This window comes from Accipiter gentilis, chromosome 6 (assembly GCF_929443795.1).
Source record: "Accipiter gentilis chromosome 6, bAccGen1.1, whole genome shotgun sequence".
Lineage (NCBI taxonomy): Eukaryota > Metazoa > Chordata > Aves > Accipitriformes > Accipitridae > Astur > Astur gentilis.
Window position 1 is genome coordinate 4,594,292 of NC_064885.1, and position 20,271 is coordinate 4,614,562.

The 20,271-nt window shown below is 55.6% G+C and overlaps 2 protein-coding genes across 4 annotated transcripts; both read left to right on the forward strand.

Annotated features, from left to right (window-relative positions):
• Positions 1 to 1,283: 1,283 nt before the first annotated feature.
• On the forward strand, positions 1,284 to 11,924 carry SLC47A1 (solute carrier family 47 member 1). The gene is made up of 17 exons (XM_049802929.1): positions 1,284 to 1,394; positions 3,384 to 3,485; positions 4,033 to 4,101; positions 4,468 to 4,616; positions 4,776 to 4,818; positions 5,539 to 5,583; positions 5,993 to 6,090; positions 6,338 to 6,435; positions 6,766 to 6,879; positions 7,119 to 7,186; positions 8,051 to 8,159; positions 8,551 to 8,626; positions 8,947 to 9,016; positions 9,673 to 9,805; positions 10,219 to 10,313; positions 10,560 to 10,641; positions 11,052 to 11,924. The coding sequence occupies exons 1-17, from the start codon at positions 1,284 to 1,286 to the stop codon at positions 11,285 to 11,287; spliced, it is 1,698 nt and encodes a 565-aa protein (XP_049658886.1). The 3' UTR covers positions 11,288 to 11,924.
• A 7-nt stretch (positions 11,925 to 11,931) lies between these two features.
• On the forward strand, positions 11,932 to 19,562 carry LOC126039584 (multidrug and toxin extrusion protein 1-like). 3 transcript variants are annotated; one of them, XM_049802925.1, is made up of 18 exons: positions 11,932 to 12,904; positions 13,233 to 13,415; positions 13,524 to 13,625; positions 13,823 to 13,891; positions 14,169 to 14,317; positions 14,431 to 14,473; positions 14,603 to 14,647; positions 15,035 to 15,132; positions 15,330 to 15,427; positions 15,958 to 16,071; positions 16,199 to 16,266; positions 16,530 to 16,638; positions 16,798 to 16,873; positions 16,952 to 17,021; positions 17,358 to 17,490; positions 17,859 to 17,953; positions 18,454 to 18,601; positions 18,989 to 19,562. In XM_049802925.1, the coding sequence occupies exons 1-18, from the start codon at positions 12,716 to 12,718 to the stop codon at positions 19,207 to 19,209; spliced, it is 2,010 nt and encodes a 669-aa protein (XP_049658882.1). In that variant the 5' UTR covers positions 11,932 to 12,715; the 3' UTR covers positions 19,210 to 19,562. The 3 variants fall into 3 exon arrangements, with proteins under 3 accessions (XP_049658882.1, XP_049658883.1, XP_049658884.1); XM_049802926.1 differs by having other exon boundaries at positions 13,236 to 13,415; XM_049802927.1 differs by lacking the exon at positions 15,958 to 16,071.
• The last annotated feature ends 709 nt before the right edge of the window (positions 19,563 to 20,271 follow it).

Here is a 20,271-nt window from a genome sequence, read left to right on the forward strand (position 1 = left end):
AGATACCCTGATTTCATCATGGCACATAAAATCAGAGCGGCTATGACTCACCACTGCTACTACACAATTTTTCATGATGTCACATTAAGCCTGAAGGAGCAAGGGGGTGAGTGAAACGTTAAAGAGATTTTACATTTCTTGGTGGTGACCCTGCAGCTATAAGGCACCGAGGCAGCATATAAACAGCTGTAAAACCAAGCCCCACTTTCCACTGTAATTTTCCGTGCATTAGAAAGAGATTTGATTACAGCTACTTGGTTACAAGCACCAGCACTTAGGTAGAATTTCACTCCCATAAGAACCCAAGCTCTCACCCAAACCAAAGCTCCTTCTTGCCAGGTACTGGGCAAACACAGCCACAGGGACCCCCAGCCCAGACGTGGGGTCCAGCAGCCCCCCCTTCAAACCTTCACACCCTGCCAGTTGCACCGCAGCACTGTGGAGGCAGCTGGGTGCCAGCCTGCTGGGTGGGAATCCCTGGTTTTGGGGGATGATCCCCCGGTCACCCTATCATGAGGTGCTGGTGGGTGGATGGAGGAGAGGGGGAGGCTGCCCAGAGCCAGCTGCCCCCCACCGTTATCACAATGCTGATGGCAGAGGGGACATCCCTTTGGTTCTGGAGGATGGGCTGAGATGTCCCTGCCTTTGACAGGCCCCTATGTTGGGAGACCCAGCCCACAGCCAGCACATGGGGGGTCCCAAGCCGTCACCCCACAAGGAGGTCCCCAGTCCGTAGCCACCACCTGGGGTGGGGGTCTTTGGACCTCTGGTGAACCTCTGGTCCCTGACCAACACGTGTGTGGGATCCCGAGGGATTCCCCATCCCATAGTCGACGAGCAGGAGGACTCTAGATGTCGGTTAACAAACAGGGAGGTCCCCTGCTCCCCACGCAGCAGGACCCCAAGTCCCTCACCCACACACATAGTGGGGTCCCCAGCCATGGGGTCCCTACATGGAGCTGCCCCCCCAAAAAAAACCCCAAACCCCACGATGGGCTCTGGCCAACACGTGTGCGAGAGGAGTCCCCAGCTCCTGCCTCCCCACGGAGGGGTCCCCGACCCACGGCCAGAGATCGGGGCTCCCCCTCCTTAGTGGGGCGGAGGGTCCCCAGCCCTAACCCTCTGCAGGAAGGAGACCCTGCCCCCGCCGTACCGTACCGTGCTGTACCGTGCCGTACCGGCCCGCACCGCCCACAGCCGGCAGCCCCGCGGCCCCGGGGGCGGGGAGGCGGCCCCGGCCGTGCCCATAAGGCGTGCGGGCGGCGGTAGCGGTGGCGTGGTCTATGGCGGCGCCGACAGCAGCGGCTGCCCGGCGCCTACGGGGCGTCCGGCGCCTCCTGCCCGCCGGCGCTCGGCGGGAGAGCTGTGAGCTGGCCCGGCTGGCGGGGCCCGTGGTGAGAACCGGGGAAGGGAGACGGGACGGGGAAACAGGGGATGGGGACGGGGCCCGGCAGCCCTCTCGCCGGAGAGGCGCCGGGCCGAGGAGGTGGTGGTGGTGGCGGCGGGCGGAGGGGGGGGGTGTAACGGTCGGCGGCGCGCGGAGGGGGAGTGTAACGGTCGGCGGCGCTGAGGTGAGGTGAGGGGCCGCCGCCCCCGGGGCTGGGCCGCCCAGAGCCTGGCAGCGTGCCCCGGCCAACCCGGGCTGTGGAGGAGATCTCGTTCGTCTCCCTTAAGCCTCCCGGGCACGGCTTCGCTGACCGGGGCTTCACTTCTCCTCCCCGGCCGGACAGGGGACGGCCCGGTGCCTCCCTCCTGCAGTCCGTGCCCGCTGAAGGCGCAGCTAGAATTAAAACGGCACCGTTCGTTCCTTGTCATCCGAGGGCTTATTCTTTGCCACAGGAATTCCTGTTGCTGTCTAGCTTGGTCCAGGTGACCTGCTCCGGCAGGGCCTGGCAGCAGGGCTTTAAAAGGAGAGCGTTGGACTTGGGGAGGAGGGGAAAAGCTGTGAAATCGCTCTGGGAAACCCATTTGCAGCCTGGCACTGCTGCGTACCCCTTGGGTGACAAGCAAGTTGCTTTGCTTGATGCCAGCTCCTTGGCGAGCCCTTCTAGCAGCCTCTGGGTGCAAAGATGCCCTATGGCTCGTAGTCCCAAAAATCCTGCCTGGGCTGCTGTTAGTCTGGAAGGAGATGCATCCTTTGGTAGTCAGGGACCGACGGTGCAGCACTGAGCGTGTTTTGCAGAGGCTTCCGCAAAAGGGAGTGTGCGTCGCAGCCCTGGTCTAAATCCATTGTGCGTGAAGTTTTGTGCTTTGAATTTTCGACTCTATCTGGTGAATAAGTACCAAGTGATGAACTCGGAAATGTCCTCCCTGACATCAAAGCACTGACCTGCTGTGATCGGGCAGCAGAGGAAGTATAGACGGGTTTCGGTTTCTGCAGCTGAATACATCAGCCCTAGTTCAGTGCCCTCAACCGCTCCACCTGCTTCTCCATGTGCCCAGATAACCTCAAAACCATATCTGCAGCTGTCAGTAGTTAATGCCCATTTCACATCAAAGCCTGTGCTAGAACAATTGTGGAGGTATGGATCCCTGCTGCAGGGATTACTCACAGCAGCAGGTTGAACATGCCCATGCCTGGCAGGACGACTACATCTGCAGGCAGTGGTGGGACGTCTGGAGAGAAGAAGGTTTTGTTCTGTTCTTCCCCTGACCCCACAGGAGCTGATTCTTCAGCAGCGCTGGGCTCTTGGCTTGCCAACTGCTGGGTGAAAAGGAGCATGAGCAGACCCTGGGTATAGTCCCCAGCCATGCCCACCCCTCAGGGGGTATAAATGTTTCTAACTCTTACCATCTGGTTCTAGCTGTGCCATGACTCCGTGCCTTGGATGCCTGTAGAGGGGCTGTCATCTTGCCAAGGAAAAATGAGGTCTGGAGTGTGATCTCTTGCAGCATCGTTAAGCCTTGCTGTAGCCCCTGGCGAGGAACAAGCAGGCTGGACTTGGTATCTCTCCAGGAGGAGACGACATTGCAGTTTGGGAGGAGAGGTTTCCCCAGATGCACAGACGTGCTGAAGAACGTTGGGATTTTTTATTTTCCCTCTCTATGCATCTTTCATCCTGGAAAAGAGGATTTCTAGTGAAGCCCTTAAGCCACATGTAAACAAGGTCATCTGGCAGATTGGCTACGTAACGCCAAAATACCACAGGGCAGGTAGAGGCCAGTTTTGAAAGACAAAGCCACCGACAGCCTGTGCGAGCCCTAGAGCTGGCTCCTCTGCCCCAGAGGACATGTTCCCAGGACAGCAGAGCCCTGGCCTCGTGACGAGGTGCTGCGTTGACACCAGGAAACCCGAGTTCATAGTCCAACTGCTGGGGGAAGGGTGGTGTTCCTCAAGTCTGAATTGGTCCTCATCTCACTGTCTCCTCCTCCTCCCATCCTAGTTTGTCGCCCAGCTGCTGGGGTTCCTGATCAGCGTGGTTAGCTCCATCTTCTGTGGCCACCTGGGGAAAGCTGAGCTCGATGCTGTGACGCTGGCTGTGTCCGTACGTATTACTCTGATTCCCCTCTGATTTAAAAAGTGTAAATTTTGTGTCACCAAAAAAAAGAAGAGAAAACCCAAAACCTGTGGGAATGTATATGTGAGGACCCTGCGTGTAAGCACAGCGTGATGCAATGCAAACGTCGCATCCACCAAACTGTTCTTTCTTTTCTCCTGAGCATAGGCGGGAGAGAGGAACCAAGTAGTCGGTGACTGTGCCAGTGCAAGGCCAGCACCTGGGCAGGGAGCTGGAGCCTGTGACCAGCTCTCTGGACCCACCTGACCTAGGGGTGTGCATGTGGCTAGGAGCAGCACTGTTCGTGGTCCTTTAGGTATTCACCCCTTGCTAGAGGATCCTTTTCAACACCAGGGGAGAGAAGCGGCTATTTAGGTAACAAGAATGTGTTATTCTGAGAAACAGAGAAGGGCTGGAAACTTCCCAAAAAGTCGTAGCAGAACTGTCTCCCCACCCAGTTGGGAGGGACACAGTGCTTTGGGCCAGGTCCCCTGTCACCCTCCATTGCAACTCAAGTCCCTTGTCTCTCCTCCAGGTTATCAATGTGACGGGCATCTCCATCGGTTCTGGTTTAGCCTCAGCATGCGACACACTGATGTCCCAGGTCAGTAGCAGCTCCCCCTTTCTTGTGCCTGACAGGGTTTGATTGGTGGTGTCTCACCTCCTGTGCAGTGTGATCTGGGCACAAAGGGTGGGAGGATGGCAGCTTTCAGCCAGTGTGGGGCTACAGATGCACTGACTGGAGCCTGCTCCCTTCCTGCAGCTGCTCCAAGGAGCCCTGGGTCATGCCTGGGTAGCAAAGGGATGTGCAATCCGCCTGAGAGCCAGTTATACCCAACCAGCCTGGCATTAGCCACTGCAGGGTGTGGGAAATGCATTTAATCAGGCCGTTGCTGCCCTGGGTCCTGTGGATTTGCCCAGACACTTTGGTTCCCTGTAATGCTTACCTTGCTCCTCTCTCCTGACTTAGACGTATGGCAGCAAGAACCTGAAGCAGGTGGGCACCATCCTGCAGCGGGGGATCCTCATCCTGCTGCTGTGCTGCTTTCCTTGCTGGGCAGTCTTCATCAACACCGAGCAGATCCTCCTGCTCATCCGACAGGACCCCGAGGTCTCCAGGTCAGGGGTGAGATCGAGCCCTTCTGGATCAGGCATTTGGCTGTGGCTGGGTTGCCACGTAGTGTTGAAATTGAGGCTCTGTGGAGCTTGAGTGCAACGCTGCTCGGCTTAGCTCTTGCTTTGCTGTGTCATTAACTGGGGAAACAACTCTCTTTCCAGGTTAACTCAGGTCTACGTGATGATCTTTATTCCAGCGCTTCCTGTAAGTTGCTGCTAAAGCTGTTAAAAGCTCTTTATCCCTCAGTAATGTTGGTGGAAAGGAGGGAGTGTCTTTGTGTGGATCACAGGGCAACGTGGTTTAGGGTTTTATGATGTGCCCCTTGATCTTGGGCCTTAACAGATGTGCATTGTCCAGCTGCTGCTGGACCAGCAAACATACACTCTTTCATCTTACTGTGCAAAGCCTTTTACTGCAGGGCACATCTCTGCACAACAGGTAACTGGTGACGGACATTGGAACCGGGGGCTCCAGGGCTCACTCTTAGCTCTGAGATAAAGGCTGCAGCTTGCTGTTTGCGCACACTCATAGCTGCTGGTCTCTTGGCTAGTTACTCTGGCTCCTCCAAGATGGGGAGCAGTACCCATGGGGAATAAGGTCTGTAGGTTAATCCTTTCTTCCAAGGTTTCCAGGGTCTCTTGTGCTGATGAGAAAGCAAAGGAGATTTCCCAACTGGAGACTGATCTCTCTTCCCAGTGGGAATGGGAGGTGCCTTTTATTACTCTTGGCTTGGGGTGCAGCCGGTGTTGGCAGATACCATGCTTCAACCACAGGAGCAGGGTGCTGGGCAGTGTGCCTGGCTGGGGCACCCTGAGAAGGCAGTGCAGGGAGCTGAGGGAGGGACCCATCTGTGAGTGTTAAGTTGTAGCTGGCTGTTGAACCATAGTGCAGCAGTGCTGATGAAATTAATCCTGACTTTTGCAGGCGGCGTTTCTGTACCAGCTGCAGACAAGATATTTACTAAGTCAGGTACTGTATAACTAGCCAGGTTCAGGGCCATAGATTAAAGGTAATCCTAGGAACATGGATAAAGTTGGGGATCTAAGTTCATCCTGTTCTGGGAAGAGCTGGGCTGAGGAATGTGTGATGCACAGCCCCCCACCCAGCCCTGCCAGGCATGGAGAGCTCATGGGAACCACCCTTAGTTTGTTCCATTTCCCCACTGCTACCTCCCAACTTTGCATTTTATTGATTGCACCAGCTCTTGAGCCCTGCATGCTACCTTTTGCATGTCTTAACACAATCAAGCTCTACTTGAAACAGGAGCTGTCTTCCTGGATTTCTCCTTGGGCATTGCTGAAAGTCTCCCCTGCATTTGTTGGATGGGGCTTGGGCAGTGTTGGGAAAGCAAACTCCAAAGTCCCTCTTTGGCTTCCAGGCGATCATTTTGCCTCAGGTGTTGACGGGGATTGCAGCCAACATCCTCAATGTGGCCATGAACGCCTTCTTCCTATATGCGCTGAAGCTGGGCATGGTGTAAGTGTGAGCAGAGGTGGTGACGGACTCTCCCTGGGTGCAGGGGTTTGCTTAGGGCTGTGGGGGGTGTCCTGGGTGCCCAGTTCTGCCATCCTCTGTCCCCAGCCAACCAGCCTGCAAAGATAAGGCTGGAGGGATCTGCCCCATATCTGCAGCAAGGCTTGTATGGGTGCCACCAGGTCTCTTCTGCTATAGCCAAGAAGGTTGGGGAGGATATAATTTGTAATTTGCCTGTCTCTCTCCCCAGGGGCTCTGCCTGGGCTAACACTGTTTCTCAGTACACCCAGGCCATCCTCCTCTTCCTTTATGTGTGGTATAAGAAGATCCATGTGGAGACCTGGGGAGGTACTGTTCATAGCTTAATCTTTCAAAACACCAGTGTTTGGCCCTGGGGATTTGGCACTGTCACCAGCACCTGACAAAGGGATTACCATCCCCTCACGGCAGGAACATGCTGTAGCTAGGTCCTCAAGGCCTTTGCTGTAGCTCCAAGTACATTCTTGTTGATCATCCTGTCTTAGGAATGCATCATGGTACAGCAGCAAGACTAGGCTGATGCCCTGTGAGCTGCGGTGGTGATTGTCCTCAGACAGTGTCCAGAAGAGCATATGGCTCCCCCCTTTAGGGGAGGAGAGGGAGAACATGCATTCATTTTGCTTCACCTCCTCATTGCAGGTTGGACCAGGGACTGCCTCCTGGACTGGGGCTCCTTTATCCGGCTGGCGGTGCCTGGCATGCTCATGATGTGTATTGAATGGTGGACCTTTGAGATTGGGAGCTTCTTGGCAGGTGAGTCCAAATCTTCTTTTTCCTCTGGTTCAACAGGTTGTCTTCCAGTCATGCCTGCTCTGATGGCTGCCTTTTGAGTATGTCCCCAGAGCACCTGCTGCCAGCAGCCTCCTCGCCTGCAGGGTTGGTTCTGCAGGTTGCTGCATCTGTTAGATGGGAACTCTCTAGTCACTGCCTCCTTGTCAGCAAAGGAGAAATTTAATTCTGACCTAATGAAGAAAGCGATGAATCTTTTCCAGGGCTGCTCAGCGTGGTGGAGCTGGGGGCACAGTCTGTCATCTATGAGCTCTCCTCTGCAGCATACATGGTAAGGGCTGAGTGTGTTTGTCATGGTTTAACCCCAGCCAACAACTAGGCACCACGCAGCTGCTCACTCACTCCCCCCCCCCCCCACCCACTGGGATGGGGGAGAAAATCAAGAAAAGAAGTAAAACTCGTGGGTTGAGATAAGAACAGTTTAATAGAACAGAAAAGAAGAAACAAATAATGATAACACTAATAAAATTACAACAGTAATAATAAAAGGATTGGAATGTACAAATGGTGCACAGCGCAATTGCTCACCACCGGCTGACTGACACCCAGCTAGTCCCTGAGTGGTGATTCCCCGCTTCCACTTCCCAGTTCCTATACTAAATGGGATGTCACATCGTATGGAATACCCTGTTGGCCAGTTTGGGTCAGGTGCCCTGGCTGTGTCCTGTGCCAACTTCTTGTGCCCCTCCAGCTTTCTCACTGGCTGGGCATGAGAAGCTGAAAAATCCTTGACTTTAGTCTAAACATTACCTAGCAACAACTGAAACTTCAGTGTTATCAACATTCTTCGCATACTGAACTCAAAACGGAGCACTCTACCAGCTACTAGGAAGACAGTTAACTCTATCCCAGCTGAAACCAGGACAGTGTTAAACCAAGATCAGCCTGGGAGGAGCCCCCAAACGATGGCCCTGCAGATCAAGGCTGGGGAGGGAAGCAGGGGTGGGAAGCAGGAGTCGGTGCCAGGCAGGTGATGACTCTCAGGCCTGCTGTGCAGGTGCACAGCCAGGGCTGTGCTGCAGATGGAAAATCCCTTTACTGCAGCAATGCCAATTTGCCCCAGATTCCCTCCTGAGGAAGAAAATTGCTACAGGCTCTGTTGCCACTCACCTCTTCCTTGTCTCCTGCTACTCAGGTGCCTCTGGGCTTCAGCGTGGCTGTGAGTGTCAGAGTGGGCAATGCCTTGGGATCGGGGGATGTGGTGCAAGCCAAGACCTCTTGCATCACTGCTCTGCTGTGCACAGGTCAGTCCAGGTGCTGCAGAGTGGAATAAATTATCAGTAAATAGTTCAATTCCCCTCTTACCGGGCTGGGGACCCACCCTAGGAACCCAGACCCACTTGTTTGGACCCTCTGGGAAAGGTGAGATCCTGGCTCCTCTCTTCTGTTAGAAACCTGCTGCAAAGGCTTTGATAGTTAAAAATACAATTTAGCATTCTGTCCTCCACCTCCAGAAGGTAGAGGGGGTATCTGGGGAGAAAGTGAGGAAAACAGACTTGTCCTCTACTGCAGTATCACTTGGAGGTCAGCCAAGTCTAGTCCCCATCACATGAAGCCCCTGAGGTCTGGATCTGGGTCAGGAGTGGGACATGCTGCCCTTGAGGCAAGCAATCTGACTATTTCTTTTTCTTTCAGGAGTTTTTGCTGTGGTGGTTGCAACGTTACTGGGAACCCTGAAGGATGTGGTGGGATACATCTTCACCAGTGACAAGTGGGTTAACAGCTTTCTTTTGAATATTATTACCTTCTTGGAGGGTATGATTTGTATCCCAGGAGCTGCTCAGAAGCAGCTGACAGAGTTCATAAACCTCCTCCTGGCAAACGTGTTCCCCAAAGGTTCCTCCCAACTGCCTGGTGTCATTGGGCAGCACAGATGCTTCTGACACTGGGACACTACCATGGTGGTACCCAAGCTGCACGCATCCCCTCAAGTCTTATGGGCTGGGATCAGGCTTTGCAGCTGGATGAGTCCAGTCCCTTGAGACCAGGCTGTGCTGCTTTCCCTGATCAGTACGTACATCTTCCCAACAGGGAGATCGTTATCTTGGTGTCCAAAGTGATGATCATCTTTGCTCCGTTCCACTTGTTTGATGCAGCAGCAGTGAGTATTCCAGCATGTGGAGCAATTCCTCTCTGCAGGTGGGGGTGCAATGGAGAGTGCAAAGCTGCCTCTAGCTCACTCTTGATCTGTTAAAATGATAGAAGCAAACTGATAAACTGTCAAAGCAGCTGCTTGCATTACCTATAGCACCTCAGTGTCCCCTGTGCTTGTAGTTGCCCATTGGCATTGCTGCAGAGCAACCCAGCTTCTCCCTCTCTTCCACTGGCAAGGCTTCAGCTTTCTACTAGCTTGTCAGAGCAGCACAAGTGAGCAGCTGGAACTTCAGAGATACCAGGTACTCCCAGCATAGTGGCAGTGCTCATACAACTTGTTAGATGGTTAGATTGTAACTTCAAGTCTGTTGTCTCCTGTCGTGTCCCTGAGAGAGGGACCCAGGCAATGTGGAAAGCACTATGGGGTCTGCTGGCATGCCTCTCGTTGTCTGCAGACAGCTCCACATTCTGCACCTGTGCTGGCAGCTGGAATGAGAGGAGCCCTCCACTGTGTGCTCAGTGATGAGGCTTTGGTCTTTCTTGACTCTGCGGAATAGTGCTGTGGGTTCCCTTATTCATGGGGCTGTGCCATACCCCAGAGCTCCTGTGGTACCTTCCATAGCATGTGCTGTATATATTGATTCCTCTGTCTGCTTTCCTTAGGCAACCTGTGGTGGTGTGCTGCGGGGCACAGGAAAGCAGAAGATGGGTGCTATCGCCAATGCCATCGGCTATTATGCCATCGGCCTGCCCATCGGCATCTCACTGATGTTTGCAGCTAAGATGGGAGTGTTAGGTACGTGTGTCCTCTGTTTGGCATTGAGAGCCTGGCTTTGTATGAGCTGCCAGCACTGCTGCTGGGCCAAACCCTGCGCCTTGAGCAAAGGCTCAGCCCTAGAACTTGTGCTCAGATCCTCCTTCAGCTTAGTGGCGCTGGATTGCACACCCAAGTGTTTAGCTCATGCAGGCTCCAAGTAGCCTCCATCAAATGGGGGCTGAGACATCCCAGTAAGCCCAGGCTTGCTCCCAGCATAGGACCTCCCCAGGAGTTGTTTCCTCTTGCTGCCCCTCAGGGCAGCTCTCCCATCAAGACTGGGTTAGACATGGGGCAATAATCTGACCCCACTGAAGTCCTTGGGCATTTTGGCAGTGGCTGGCAAAAGCAGGCTTTCCTTAAGCCCTCCGTAAAGTAACTCTCCATTGCTGCAGGTCTGTGGGTGGGGATGATCATTTGCATCTCTTTGCAAGCCCTTTCCTTCTCGGCTTTTGTCATGCGCATGGATTGGAAGAAAGCTGCAGAAGAGGTGAGACTTGTGCTTCTCTAGTAACTCTTAAAAGGTGCTAAGTGACTTCCTGTCCTCCCAGTACAATGCCATAGCTCTCTGGGGGGAGGCAAAAGTGAAACGGGATCTGTCCCTCTTCTGCAGTGGAAGAGCAATTTTGAGCTGAGCATGCTTGTATTGGGAGAGTGGAGGGAGGAGGCTCAGGTTTGCTTGGCTGGGCAGGACACCCTTGCTCTGAGAAGAGCAACTCCTTCTGTATGTTTTTAGGCTCAAGTCCGAGCTGGACCGAAAAAACAACTGGAAGATGTGAACTCCAATGGCACAGTTGCTAACAAAACATCTGCTGTGGGTATGTAACCGGGCCTGAAAACAGGGAGGGAGCCTGAATTCTCCACCCAACCCTTCCTTTCCTTCACAGTCATAGCAGCTGTGTCTGTCCTGCAGGCCCAGAAGGCTGGGAAGAGCACAGTGCCTGGTGCTGGTCCCAGGCCAGTGGCATTTCTCCTGTACTTAGTAATGGGGTACAGGATATCCCATTACCCCTGTCATCACCCTGGCTGCTCCAGGGAAGAGCCTGGACTGCCAGCCAGTGTCTGCCTTACCTGGGAACACCTGCCACTTTGCTGCAGCATGTCCCAGTGTCCCTGAGACTTGGGAAAGGACCCTCAGGACTGTCACTAGCACTTGTGCAGCATCAGACTGTGATGCCCTGACTTTGCAGCTTGGCTTCCCTGCAGCACTCACCTTTCTCTTACACAGATTACATCTCTGTTGACACAGACAACGTGGAAACTATGGTCCTGCCTGACAGCATTGTGACGGGTGAGAGGCAACCTGACCACCAGCTCATCACACAGGAGGCACCTGCTGTCGTCCCTGCTCCTCCTGCTGTGGTATGGAGAGCCCTGATTATTCGCCGTGTGCTGGCCGCTGCTGCTGCCATTGCTGTCCTGCTGGTGGGCATACTGGTCCGGCTCCTGACTGGCAATGGCTAGAACCAGTGACCCTGGGGAACTGTGCACAAAGCAGGAGGGCACGTGGTAATGTCCCAGAAGGATGGTGCAGGGGAAGGAATTCCCCCTCAGTTCCTTGTAAAGAGTTACTTTGCTCAGTTTCTGGTTAACTCACACTGTTTTATCCCACATGCAGAGTTCTTAAAGGGGGTGAGGATGTGGCACCTGGGAAGAAAGTGCTTGAGAACTGGTCCCTTTCCTACCCTGCACTGGGATGTCACTCATGACAGGTGGGAGTGTATCCTGGGGCTGGCCCAGTAAGGAGACAGGGACCTTGTGCTGCTGTCCTGCTTCCTACTCCCTGGGGGCATTTGTCCATGTTGTTTGCTAACGGCAGAGGCTCTTGCTGCCCATAGCATGTTTCCTCATGCACCAGTCTGTGCCAGTATCTTGATGTGGCAGAGGCCACTTGCTACTGCTGCAGCAGCGCAGAGTGAGGCTGATTTTGTTTGGAAGATGGCCGACTTCTCTGACTGCTGCTGGGGCGTTGGGTGCTGGCTGCTAGCCCTACTCTCCCTGCTGTGTGGCAGGCACAGTGCCTAAAGCAACTCTTCTTTGCACTTTTGTAAGGTGGGATTTTGATACAATAAAGTTTTCTGAGTAAACGTTGGGCTGTTAATGTGGTGTGAGCATGACCCAGGTCATCACCGTGACTAAGCTGTTAGAGGAGAGATGTGTGCCTGGTTTGTGCAGCACAACAGGCTTGCGCAGGGCATAGCCTCAACCTCCCAGCCCTGCAGTTTGGGGCCGGCTCTGGGCGCAGTGGCAACCAGGGGCTTGTTTTAGCTGGGGTCACAGAGCACACTGCTCCCCTCAAGTACAAAAGCTCTGCTGCCACTGCTGAGCTGCACGGGAGAGCATGGTGAAGTACACAACCCTACAGCCCCATCAGGGAACTGCTGTATATCTTAATGCAAATGCCCCTGCCCTCAGCACTGAGCCCCTTGCAACCTGTCCCAGGCTCTTACCTGCAGCGGTGCGACAGCAGTGAGGCCACTGCCTCTGTGGTGTGGCACATGCTCAGCCAGTGGAGGTAAATGCCACATAAAGCTGGTGCGTGGCATATGGTGCTGGCAACAAAAACGTGATGAAAAGAGCCTTGAAACAGCCATCAACCTTGACCTCAGCAGCCTTTGTCCCAGATGTAGGGAGGATGTGGCAGACTGCCCTGCTCAGAATCCCGGTAGTTTTGGGAGGGGAGCTTGGGGAGTAGAGGAAGCCTGCCTTGCTCTGCCCCGTGACCTTCCTCAGCCCACCTCCTGCTCTGTGCAGGAGAGGGTCTGTACCGTGGTTCCCCTCTGCCTCCCCTGCCCTGCCATGGACCAAGGCAGGATGCTATATTTGGCCTGGTGGAGCAGTGCCGGTGAAATCTGACGCTGCCATGCTGTGCAAGACCGACAGCTGGAGCCAATGGGGCCAGCTTGTCTTGGCCACCGCCATGCTGTGATGAGAGGGGCCGAGACAGGCAGTGGCTCCGCCACTGCCGGCAGCAGCTCACGGGAGACTGAAAACAGACCCATGAATCTTCCATCGCTGCTGGAAGAGGAGGACAACCCTCCAGCCCACTGGCCAGCGGAGCTGCGGCAAAGCAGGAGAGAGGTACGAGGGTTTGTGGGAGTGATTTGGGAAGGCTCACCCCCTATGCTGGCTCAGGGCAGGCAGCATGCGCCTTGCGCTGCACATCTGGGCTCCTCTGCGCTGCCTGCAGCAGTGCACAGGACCCTCACTGGGCTTCCCAGCTCCATGCCCTGCCCTGCCCCACTGCCTGCGCTTCCCATTGCCAACGCAGCTACCGGCAGCAAGGAAGCATGCGGTTGGCTCATCCAGCCCTTGGCTGAAGTTCATCCCACCGTGGTTACACATTGCTCACCCTAGCGAGGTGGTTTTAACAGAGCGCAGAGGAAGAGGGGTTGTTTCACTCCCATAGCAGAGCAGCAGCATGAAGCAGGCGAACCTCCCTGAGGAGAACGGCTTCAGTGAGGCAATGGCCGCCGGCCAGCACGATCTCACACCCAGTAACTGCAGGAAGAAACGCCGCTGGCTTCAGCGCTTGGTCCCGGATACCTTCTGGGAAGATGCAAAGAAGCTGCTGGTGCTGGCAGGGCCACTGGTAAGGACCCTAGGAGGTGAGCGCTTCCCCCCCCCCCCCACTCCCCAGCATGGCCAGCCCTGCTCACCTCTATCTCTGACCTTCGCCTCTCCTCTTCCCTGCGCTTAGATCCTGATCCAGCTGCTGATCTTCCTGATACACCTTGTCAGCTCCATATTCTGTGGCCACCTGGGCAAGGTCGAGCTGGCCTCCGTCACGCTGGCTATCGCTGTAAGCATTCCCGGGGGCTGCCCTGGCACCAGTTCTCACCTGCTGACACTGGGATGGTATACGGGAATGGAGGCAGACAAGGACAGAGGAGATTTCAGACTCTTGCTTTTCCTTTTAGTACTTCTCCCTACCAAAAGTCTTAAATGCTCACATTCACTCTTTTTTTTTTTTTTTTTTTTTTTAACTCCTGTTTCCAGGTTATAAATGTTACTGCCATCTCTGTAGGTTACGGTTTGTCTTCAGCATGTGACACCTTGATATCACAGGTGGGTAAGAGATCCTGGCACTTGTCCTGGAGACACAGGGTTTTCCAGCATCAGCTGATGCTGCCCAGGCACTGCATGGAGCCCTGGCTGCACCTGCGAGCTGGGGAAGCTTGTCCCCAAGCAGCAATCCCATAACAGGGAGCTCCATGCTCCCCTTGAAATATCAAATCCTTCCCGGGCGGTCAGGGCAGCTCCATGCTCCATGGGGTCCCTGTCCCACCAGCACCAGCATGCTGCCAGTGCAGCAGCGCTTACTGCCACCCTCTTCACCTTGCAGACCTACGGCAGCAAGAACCTGCTGCGCGTGGGGGTGATCCTGCAGCGTGCCACCCTCATTGTCCTGCTCTGCTGCTTCCCCTGCTGCGCCATCCTCATCAACATTGAGCAGCTCCTGCTCCTCGTCCGCCAGGACCCTGAGGTTTCCAGGTCCGGTAGTTCCGTGGACCAGATACCACTGCCTTGTCCCTCCCTGGCATGGTGGGCCTGCAAGGAGCTATGGCCATGGCCCCTCACTAACCATACCTCTCGTGTCCCCCCAGGTTAACCCAACGCTACGTGATGGCATTTGTCCCTGCTCTCCCGGTGAGTCGCTGTGGGCACCCTCAATGCTGGCCACACACGGGGACCGGCCATCCTGCTCCTATTTTCCGCTGCAGCAGCGCAGCCCCTGCTCAGTGCTGCCTTCATCTCATCCACCTATTTCCTTTTCAGGCGGTTTTTCTGTATAACCTGGAGACAAGATACCTGCAGAACCAGGTGGGTCCTGCAACCCTCGCACCCATGGGGGGTCAGCCCCACCTCAGGGCTCCCTTCACCCATGCACCCAGGGTTTTCATTCTCACCGTTCCTGGTGGCAAGGCAGCATTTGTCCCCAGCACTGCCTGGGTGCCCTGGAGCAGCTCTGATGCTGGAGATCACCCCATCCCACAGCCAGTTGTATCCATTTGCCTGGCGGACCTCCCTTCATACTTCCCCACATCAGAGATTTACCTCCAACACACTCATTTTCCAAGCAGGTGACATCATCGGAAATTTATTTTTTGGCTGGGAAAGCTGCTGAGCGTGGGGCTGGCGGAGACCTTCACACCTCTCTCCTGAAGCTTTTGGGAAAGTGCCATAGCCCCCATCTCTTCCTCTTTGCAGATGATCATGTGGCCGCTGGTGCTGAGCGGGCTCTTCGGCAACATCATCAACGTGATCGCAAACTGCATCTTCCTCTACGTTTTCCACTTGGGCATCACGTGAGTAGTGCCCGTGTCCCATGGAGGGGAAAACACGACACCCGGCAACAGCAAGGGACTTTTCAGGGATGTCAGCACCACCAGGCGTGGCCGAGCATCCGACACTCGCGGGGGCACAGCAGGATGTTACGCTCCGGCACCCCGAGGCCGGGGAGGCATGAACAGGATGCCGATGACCTTTCTCATTTCCTTTGCAGGGGCTCTGCCTGGGCCAACACCGTTGCTCAATATTCACAAACCATTTTCTTGTTCCTGTATATTATAGGCAAGAAACTCCATGTGAAGACCTGGGGAGGTAAGGGCACCTCCCCAGCTCCCTCCAGTTCCCGCTTTACACGAGTGTTTGTGAACCTTCCACCACTTCTATCTAGTGAATTCTATTAGTCCTGATGGTGAAATATTAACCTCAGCCTGGTACACCCCGGGAACGCAGTGCTGCTTCGGTGGTACCACGTCATGCGCGAGCTTTGGCAGACCACTGTGCCGGGTGGTAAACATTAATTCTGGAGAAATGAAACTTTCTCCTGAGGCTTTGCAGAGTTCAGCCCCAAAGCCGGATGAGCACAGACGTAAGCACGAGGTTGTCCTTAGACACTCTGCTCCGGGAGCAATGAGCTGAGGGTTGCACCGCTCTGTGGCCCACAGGACCGCATCCACAGAGTGTGTACATGCATGCTGTGCTGCTGGAGGTCCTACGGAGCTGAGGAGCATTACCCTGGTGGCTCTGCAAACAGGAACGGCACCTCCAGCTGCCTTGGGTGCTCTTGAGAATGTAAGATGTGGCCAGCCTGGTCATCTATCAGGTGACGTTTCTCCTCTCTACAGGCTGGTCCAGTGAGTGCCTGCTGGAGTGGGACAGCTTCACCTCCCTGGCTGTCCCCAGCATGCTCATGATATGCATTGAGTGGTGGACCTATGAAATCGGCAGCTTCTTGATAGGTCAGCAGAGAGGGGGAGCTGCAAGGACAGGCTGTGACCCAGAGTGGTGTCCGCAGCGGTCGCAGGGGCCAAGAGCGGCTCTCCACCAGACACCCACACCCAGTGCTGACCCTCTCCTCTTCCCCAGGCCTGCTGAGTGTCATAGAGCTCTCCGTCCAGTCCATCATCTACGAAGTGTCCGTTGTCGCTTTCATGGTAAGGGCTGGGGTTTATTATTTCAGACCAGGGCTCCCCCGGGACAGTCCCAGGACAGACACCGAGCAAAAATCAGCTCCAGCAAACCTCTGTCTTCCCCCTCTGCACTTAAGCCTCTCCCTGCTCCTGCCTATCCTTCCTACGGAGACATTTTAAATCAAACCCTGAACTCCGTCCCCCTCTCTGCTGGGTGTTCGTTCCACTGTCACTGCGATGGCCCCATTACCCAGACGCACATGCGAGCCTCAGCCCTGTGGTTACAGATCCCCCTGGGGCTCGGCACGGCTGCCAGTGTGCAGGTGGGGAACGCGCTGGGTGCCGGCGACGCTGAAACAGCCAAGAGATCCTCCACCACCAGCCTGCTCTGCACAGGTCAGGCCACCTGCGTGGCGGGAAGCTTTTCCCAGGGCTCTTTCCAGGCACAGCAGGAGCAGGGAACATTTGCAGTCCTCTGCCTGCGGCACACACCCTGCTCTCTCCCTTTGGCTGCTCATGGCCGGGCTGGGCACAGTGCTTTGCTCTGCTTTTCAGGAGGATTTTGCATAGCCATGGGGGTTATTTTAGCCGCCACGAAGGATGTGCTGGGATACATCTTCACCAGCGACAAGTGAGTGCCCCCGGCTCCTGGCCTCGGTGCGCGCAGGTTGGCTCCCCAAAGCAATCATTGGCTCTTCTCTGTCCCCAGGGAGATTGTTGACTTGGTCGCCTGGGTCATACCTGTCTACGTTGTCTTCCACTTGTTTGAAGCTGTGTGTGTAAGTTCCTGGGGATGCTGCTGTTTTCAGTAGGGGACCTCGGTGCTGAGCGGCAGCATCGCAGGTCAGTCGGTCAAGGGTCCCTTAGGCTGCAGTCGAGCACCGGCACACACACCGGGACCCTGCAAAGCTCCTGGGATCACCCCTTAGAAAACACTGAGTGCATAAAAAGCTAATGATCCACAGGACCGAGCAGGGACACAGAAATAATGGGGCAGAGGCGGGAAGCTGGTTCAGCACTGGTCTGGTTGACCAGCCCCTGGGCAGCAGCAGCAGAGCCCCAAGTTTGGCCAAGGTGGTGTTCCCAGCCCCAGCCCTTCTCCCTCTCCCTGGCAGGGTGCCTGCAGCGGGGTGCTCAGAGGCATAGGCAAGCAGAAATTCGGTGCCATCCTCAACGCCGTGAGCTACTACGGTGTGGGCCTGCCCCTGGGAGCCGTGCTGCTCTTCGTGGCCAGGATTGGCGTCATAGGTACCAACCCCGGGCACGTAGCTCTGCATGCCCCCAAATCCCCGGCGCGTAGATGCAGCTCCCCGCCCCAGCTCCACCGATGGCTCACTATGACCCTCCTGCCTGGTTCTGCTCTCCTTACCTGGCTGGGGTCTGGGCACACTGGGGTGGACTGCAATAGCCCTTACAACTACCAAGAGCTTTTAATTGTACTGGGAAAAAGCAACCGCTGCCGGGCAGCCCCGCAGCAGGCGCCCACGGCCATCCCATCTCTATGTCCCTGCTGACCTGGGTGACGTCCCCTTTCTTGGCTCACTGTCCTGAGATGCTGTCTCAGCTGGGTTTGCTCCAGCTGCGGCATCTGGCTGACGCTGGCGTGCACTCCGCAGGTCTGTGGCTAAGCATGCTCATCTGCGTCTCCATCCTCTGTACCTGCTTCATCGCCTACATCTCCCGCATGGACTGGAGGAAGGCAGCCGAGGAGGTAACCCGCGCGCCCACAGCATCGTGCGCTGCCAGCGGGAAGGTCCTCAGTGCTTTGGCTGGGATTTGCAGTGGGATTAGACAGCACCATGGGCTCAACCCCTCAGGCCAGCGCTGCCCAGGGCTGTCCTCTAGTGCCCCCAGCAAAACCCAGTGGTCCCATGACTGCAGCCACGTCCCTGTATTCAGTTCCCTCCCACACATATGCACTCAATAGCCTCAAGGTTTTCCTCTGCACCTTGTGCCACCCTTTGCTGGGGACATGAAGCACAAAGATGAGGTGAGCGAGGTTACCTCAACCCTGCAGCCCTGAACATCACCTTGTGCCCCAGTAGCTCCAGGGTTTCCACCAGCCAGCACCTCTCATTGTGGGTATCTTTCAGCTACACAGTGCCATTTCCAGCCAGACGAACCCTGAGAGAGGTGACACATTGGCTTTGCTTAGTGGGGATTTCCCACGTCATGCGTCACCGGCTAAACCCAGCACATTGCCTCCCCCAGGCTCAGCGCCGCGCAGGAGTGACCCAGCCACCGCCAGAGGAACTGAACTCGGGACCCGAACCCTCCTGCAAGGCACTTCCCTCTGGTGTGGGGCCAGCCCCACCGCCCCCCGCTTATCCCTCTGGTGTGGTAGTGCGGGGGTGTGTAGGTATGGCCAGGAGCTGGGCATGGCAGGATGGGGGATCCGGGCACTGCGTACAGCAGTGGGTTTGGGTCTGGGAAGGGTGCCCAAGGATTCATGTAAGCCAGGAACAAGCCCACAAAATGGGGGTGCAGTGTAGTGCTGGTGATGCCCTCAGTTACTGGGAAAACACTAATTACAAGGTGGGCTCAGGAGGGTGATGGAGGGATGGGGGCACCCTGGGCAGTTCTCACCTTGCAGACATCAGGTCCCACCGAAGCTCCATCGAAGGCTGGAGATCTCCAGGCTCTGAGCTGTTCGTAACATGCTTTCAGACCTCAAACAAAACCATCCCAAGAAACCCCTCAATCCCCCCCAAAAGCCCTCAGTGACGGTGCCCTGTTTTCCTTGCAGCCGGAGTGGATGCACACAACAGTGTCATGCTCACGGGCATCACCAGGATGGAAGGACCAACATACCGGGTGGAGCCCCAAGAAGCCATGCCTACCACATCCCCTCCAGCCACCACCATGGCCACCAAGGAGCTGATCATACGGCGTGGGCTGGCGGTGGCTGCAGCCATTGCAATACTTGCACTTGGCATTGTCATAAAGCTGATGACCGGCAAACACTGACTCGCACCAGGGACTGCGGGGACTTTGCTTTGGGGAGCAAAAGCCCCTCCTGATGGATGGGATGGACGAAGCACAGACAGGCCAGCGACAGAATCCAGCATGTGCGTGTCCCACGGGAGCCAAAGGGTCCCCCCCGTCGGCGTTTGGCAGCATCTGCTCAGATGTCGCTCGGGAACAGGCCCTACGGCTGTTCTAATACCCAAAACGCTGCTCTGGGCTGCCCGATGCACAGAAAGCATGCGGTAACACCCTCCAGCTTGCACTGCCAGCTATCACCTGCCAACTGGAGCTGGGCACAGCCTAGCTCACACTGCTGCTCTGTGACAAATGCCAAATAAATAAACCCAGCTGGACACGGGCTGGCTCCTTTGGGCAGAGGCTGGGAGCAGGGGAACATCTGATGCTGGCGGCTGCAGCCCATGCAGGAGCCTGGGGCACATGGGTCTTGCCCTGCCCCAGGTGGCCTTCACAGCAAAAGAAAGGTTTTATTCAGCAAGGTGCAAGGTCAGCTTCCAGTTACAAGTCTGAAGGTAAAAGACTACCAGTAAACCAATAAAAAAATGGGAGTTCAGTTACAGATGAGATGGCTGGCTGCTCAGCCACTCTGGCCAAGGACTTCCCTAGACCTGGGACTCTGGTCGCAGCAATGCCCCTCTGGGCACACAGCCCCACACGTAGTGCACTGGTGGTGTGATGGTCCCTGGCACTCCTCGAGTTCTCGGGGCAGAGTGTGGCCACAGCTCAGAAAGTCTTTGCTGTCCCCTCAGGTAGCCTTTGCGCACCTTGGATGGCTAAAGGTGGTTTCCCGTGCAATGAGATATCATCCGTTCAGTTGTGAGTCCTTTCAAGGATGGGATGCTGCAGGTTCTTAGAGGCTCTTTCGCTCTGCCCTGGGCAGGCTGCTGGGGACAACCAGCCTTGACTGCCCCCATCCGTAAGACCCACATTCTGTTAGGCTTATTGCTGGTATGAGACAGCTCTCCATGGGGATTACGCGAGGTGTTATGTAGATAGCAAGGTCAGTAACAGCTGGCTTTGTTTTGACACCCTTGTGACAAATGA

Coding starts and splice junctions, on each gene's coding strand:
- SLC47A1 (XM_049802929.1), top strand. CDS start 1,284: ATGGCGGCGCCGACAGCAGCGGCTGCCCGGCGCCTACGGGGCGTCCGG. Junction 1,395..3,383: donor CCCGGCTGGCGGGGCCCGTG/GTGAGAACCGGG, acceptor CTCCCATCCTAG/TTTGTCGCCCAGCTGCTGGG. Junction 8,160..8,550: donor CACTGCTCTGCTGTGCACAG/GTCAGTCCAGGT, acceptor TTTTTCTTTCAG/GAGTTTTTGCTGTGGTGGTT.
- LOC126039584 (XM_049802925.1), top strand. CDS start 12,716: ATGGGGCCAGCTTGTCTTGGCCACCGCCATGCTGTGATGAGAGGGGCC. Junction 16,072..16,198: donor AATCGGCAGCTTCTTGATAG/GTCAGCAGAGAG, acceptor CCTCTTCCCCAG/GCCTGCTGAGTGTCATAGAG. Junction 16,639..16,797: donor CACCAGCCTGCTCTGCACAG/GTCAGGCCACCT, acceptor TCTGCTTTTCAG/GAGGATTTTGCATAGCCATG.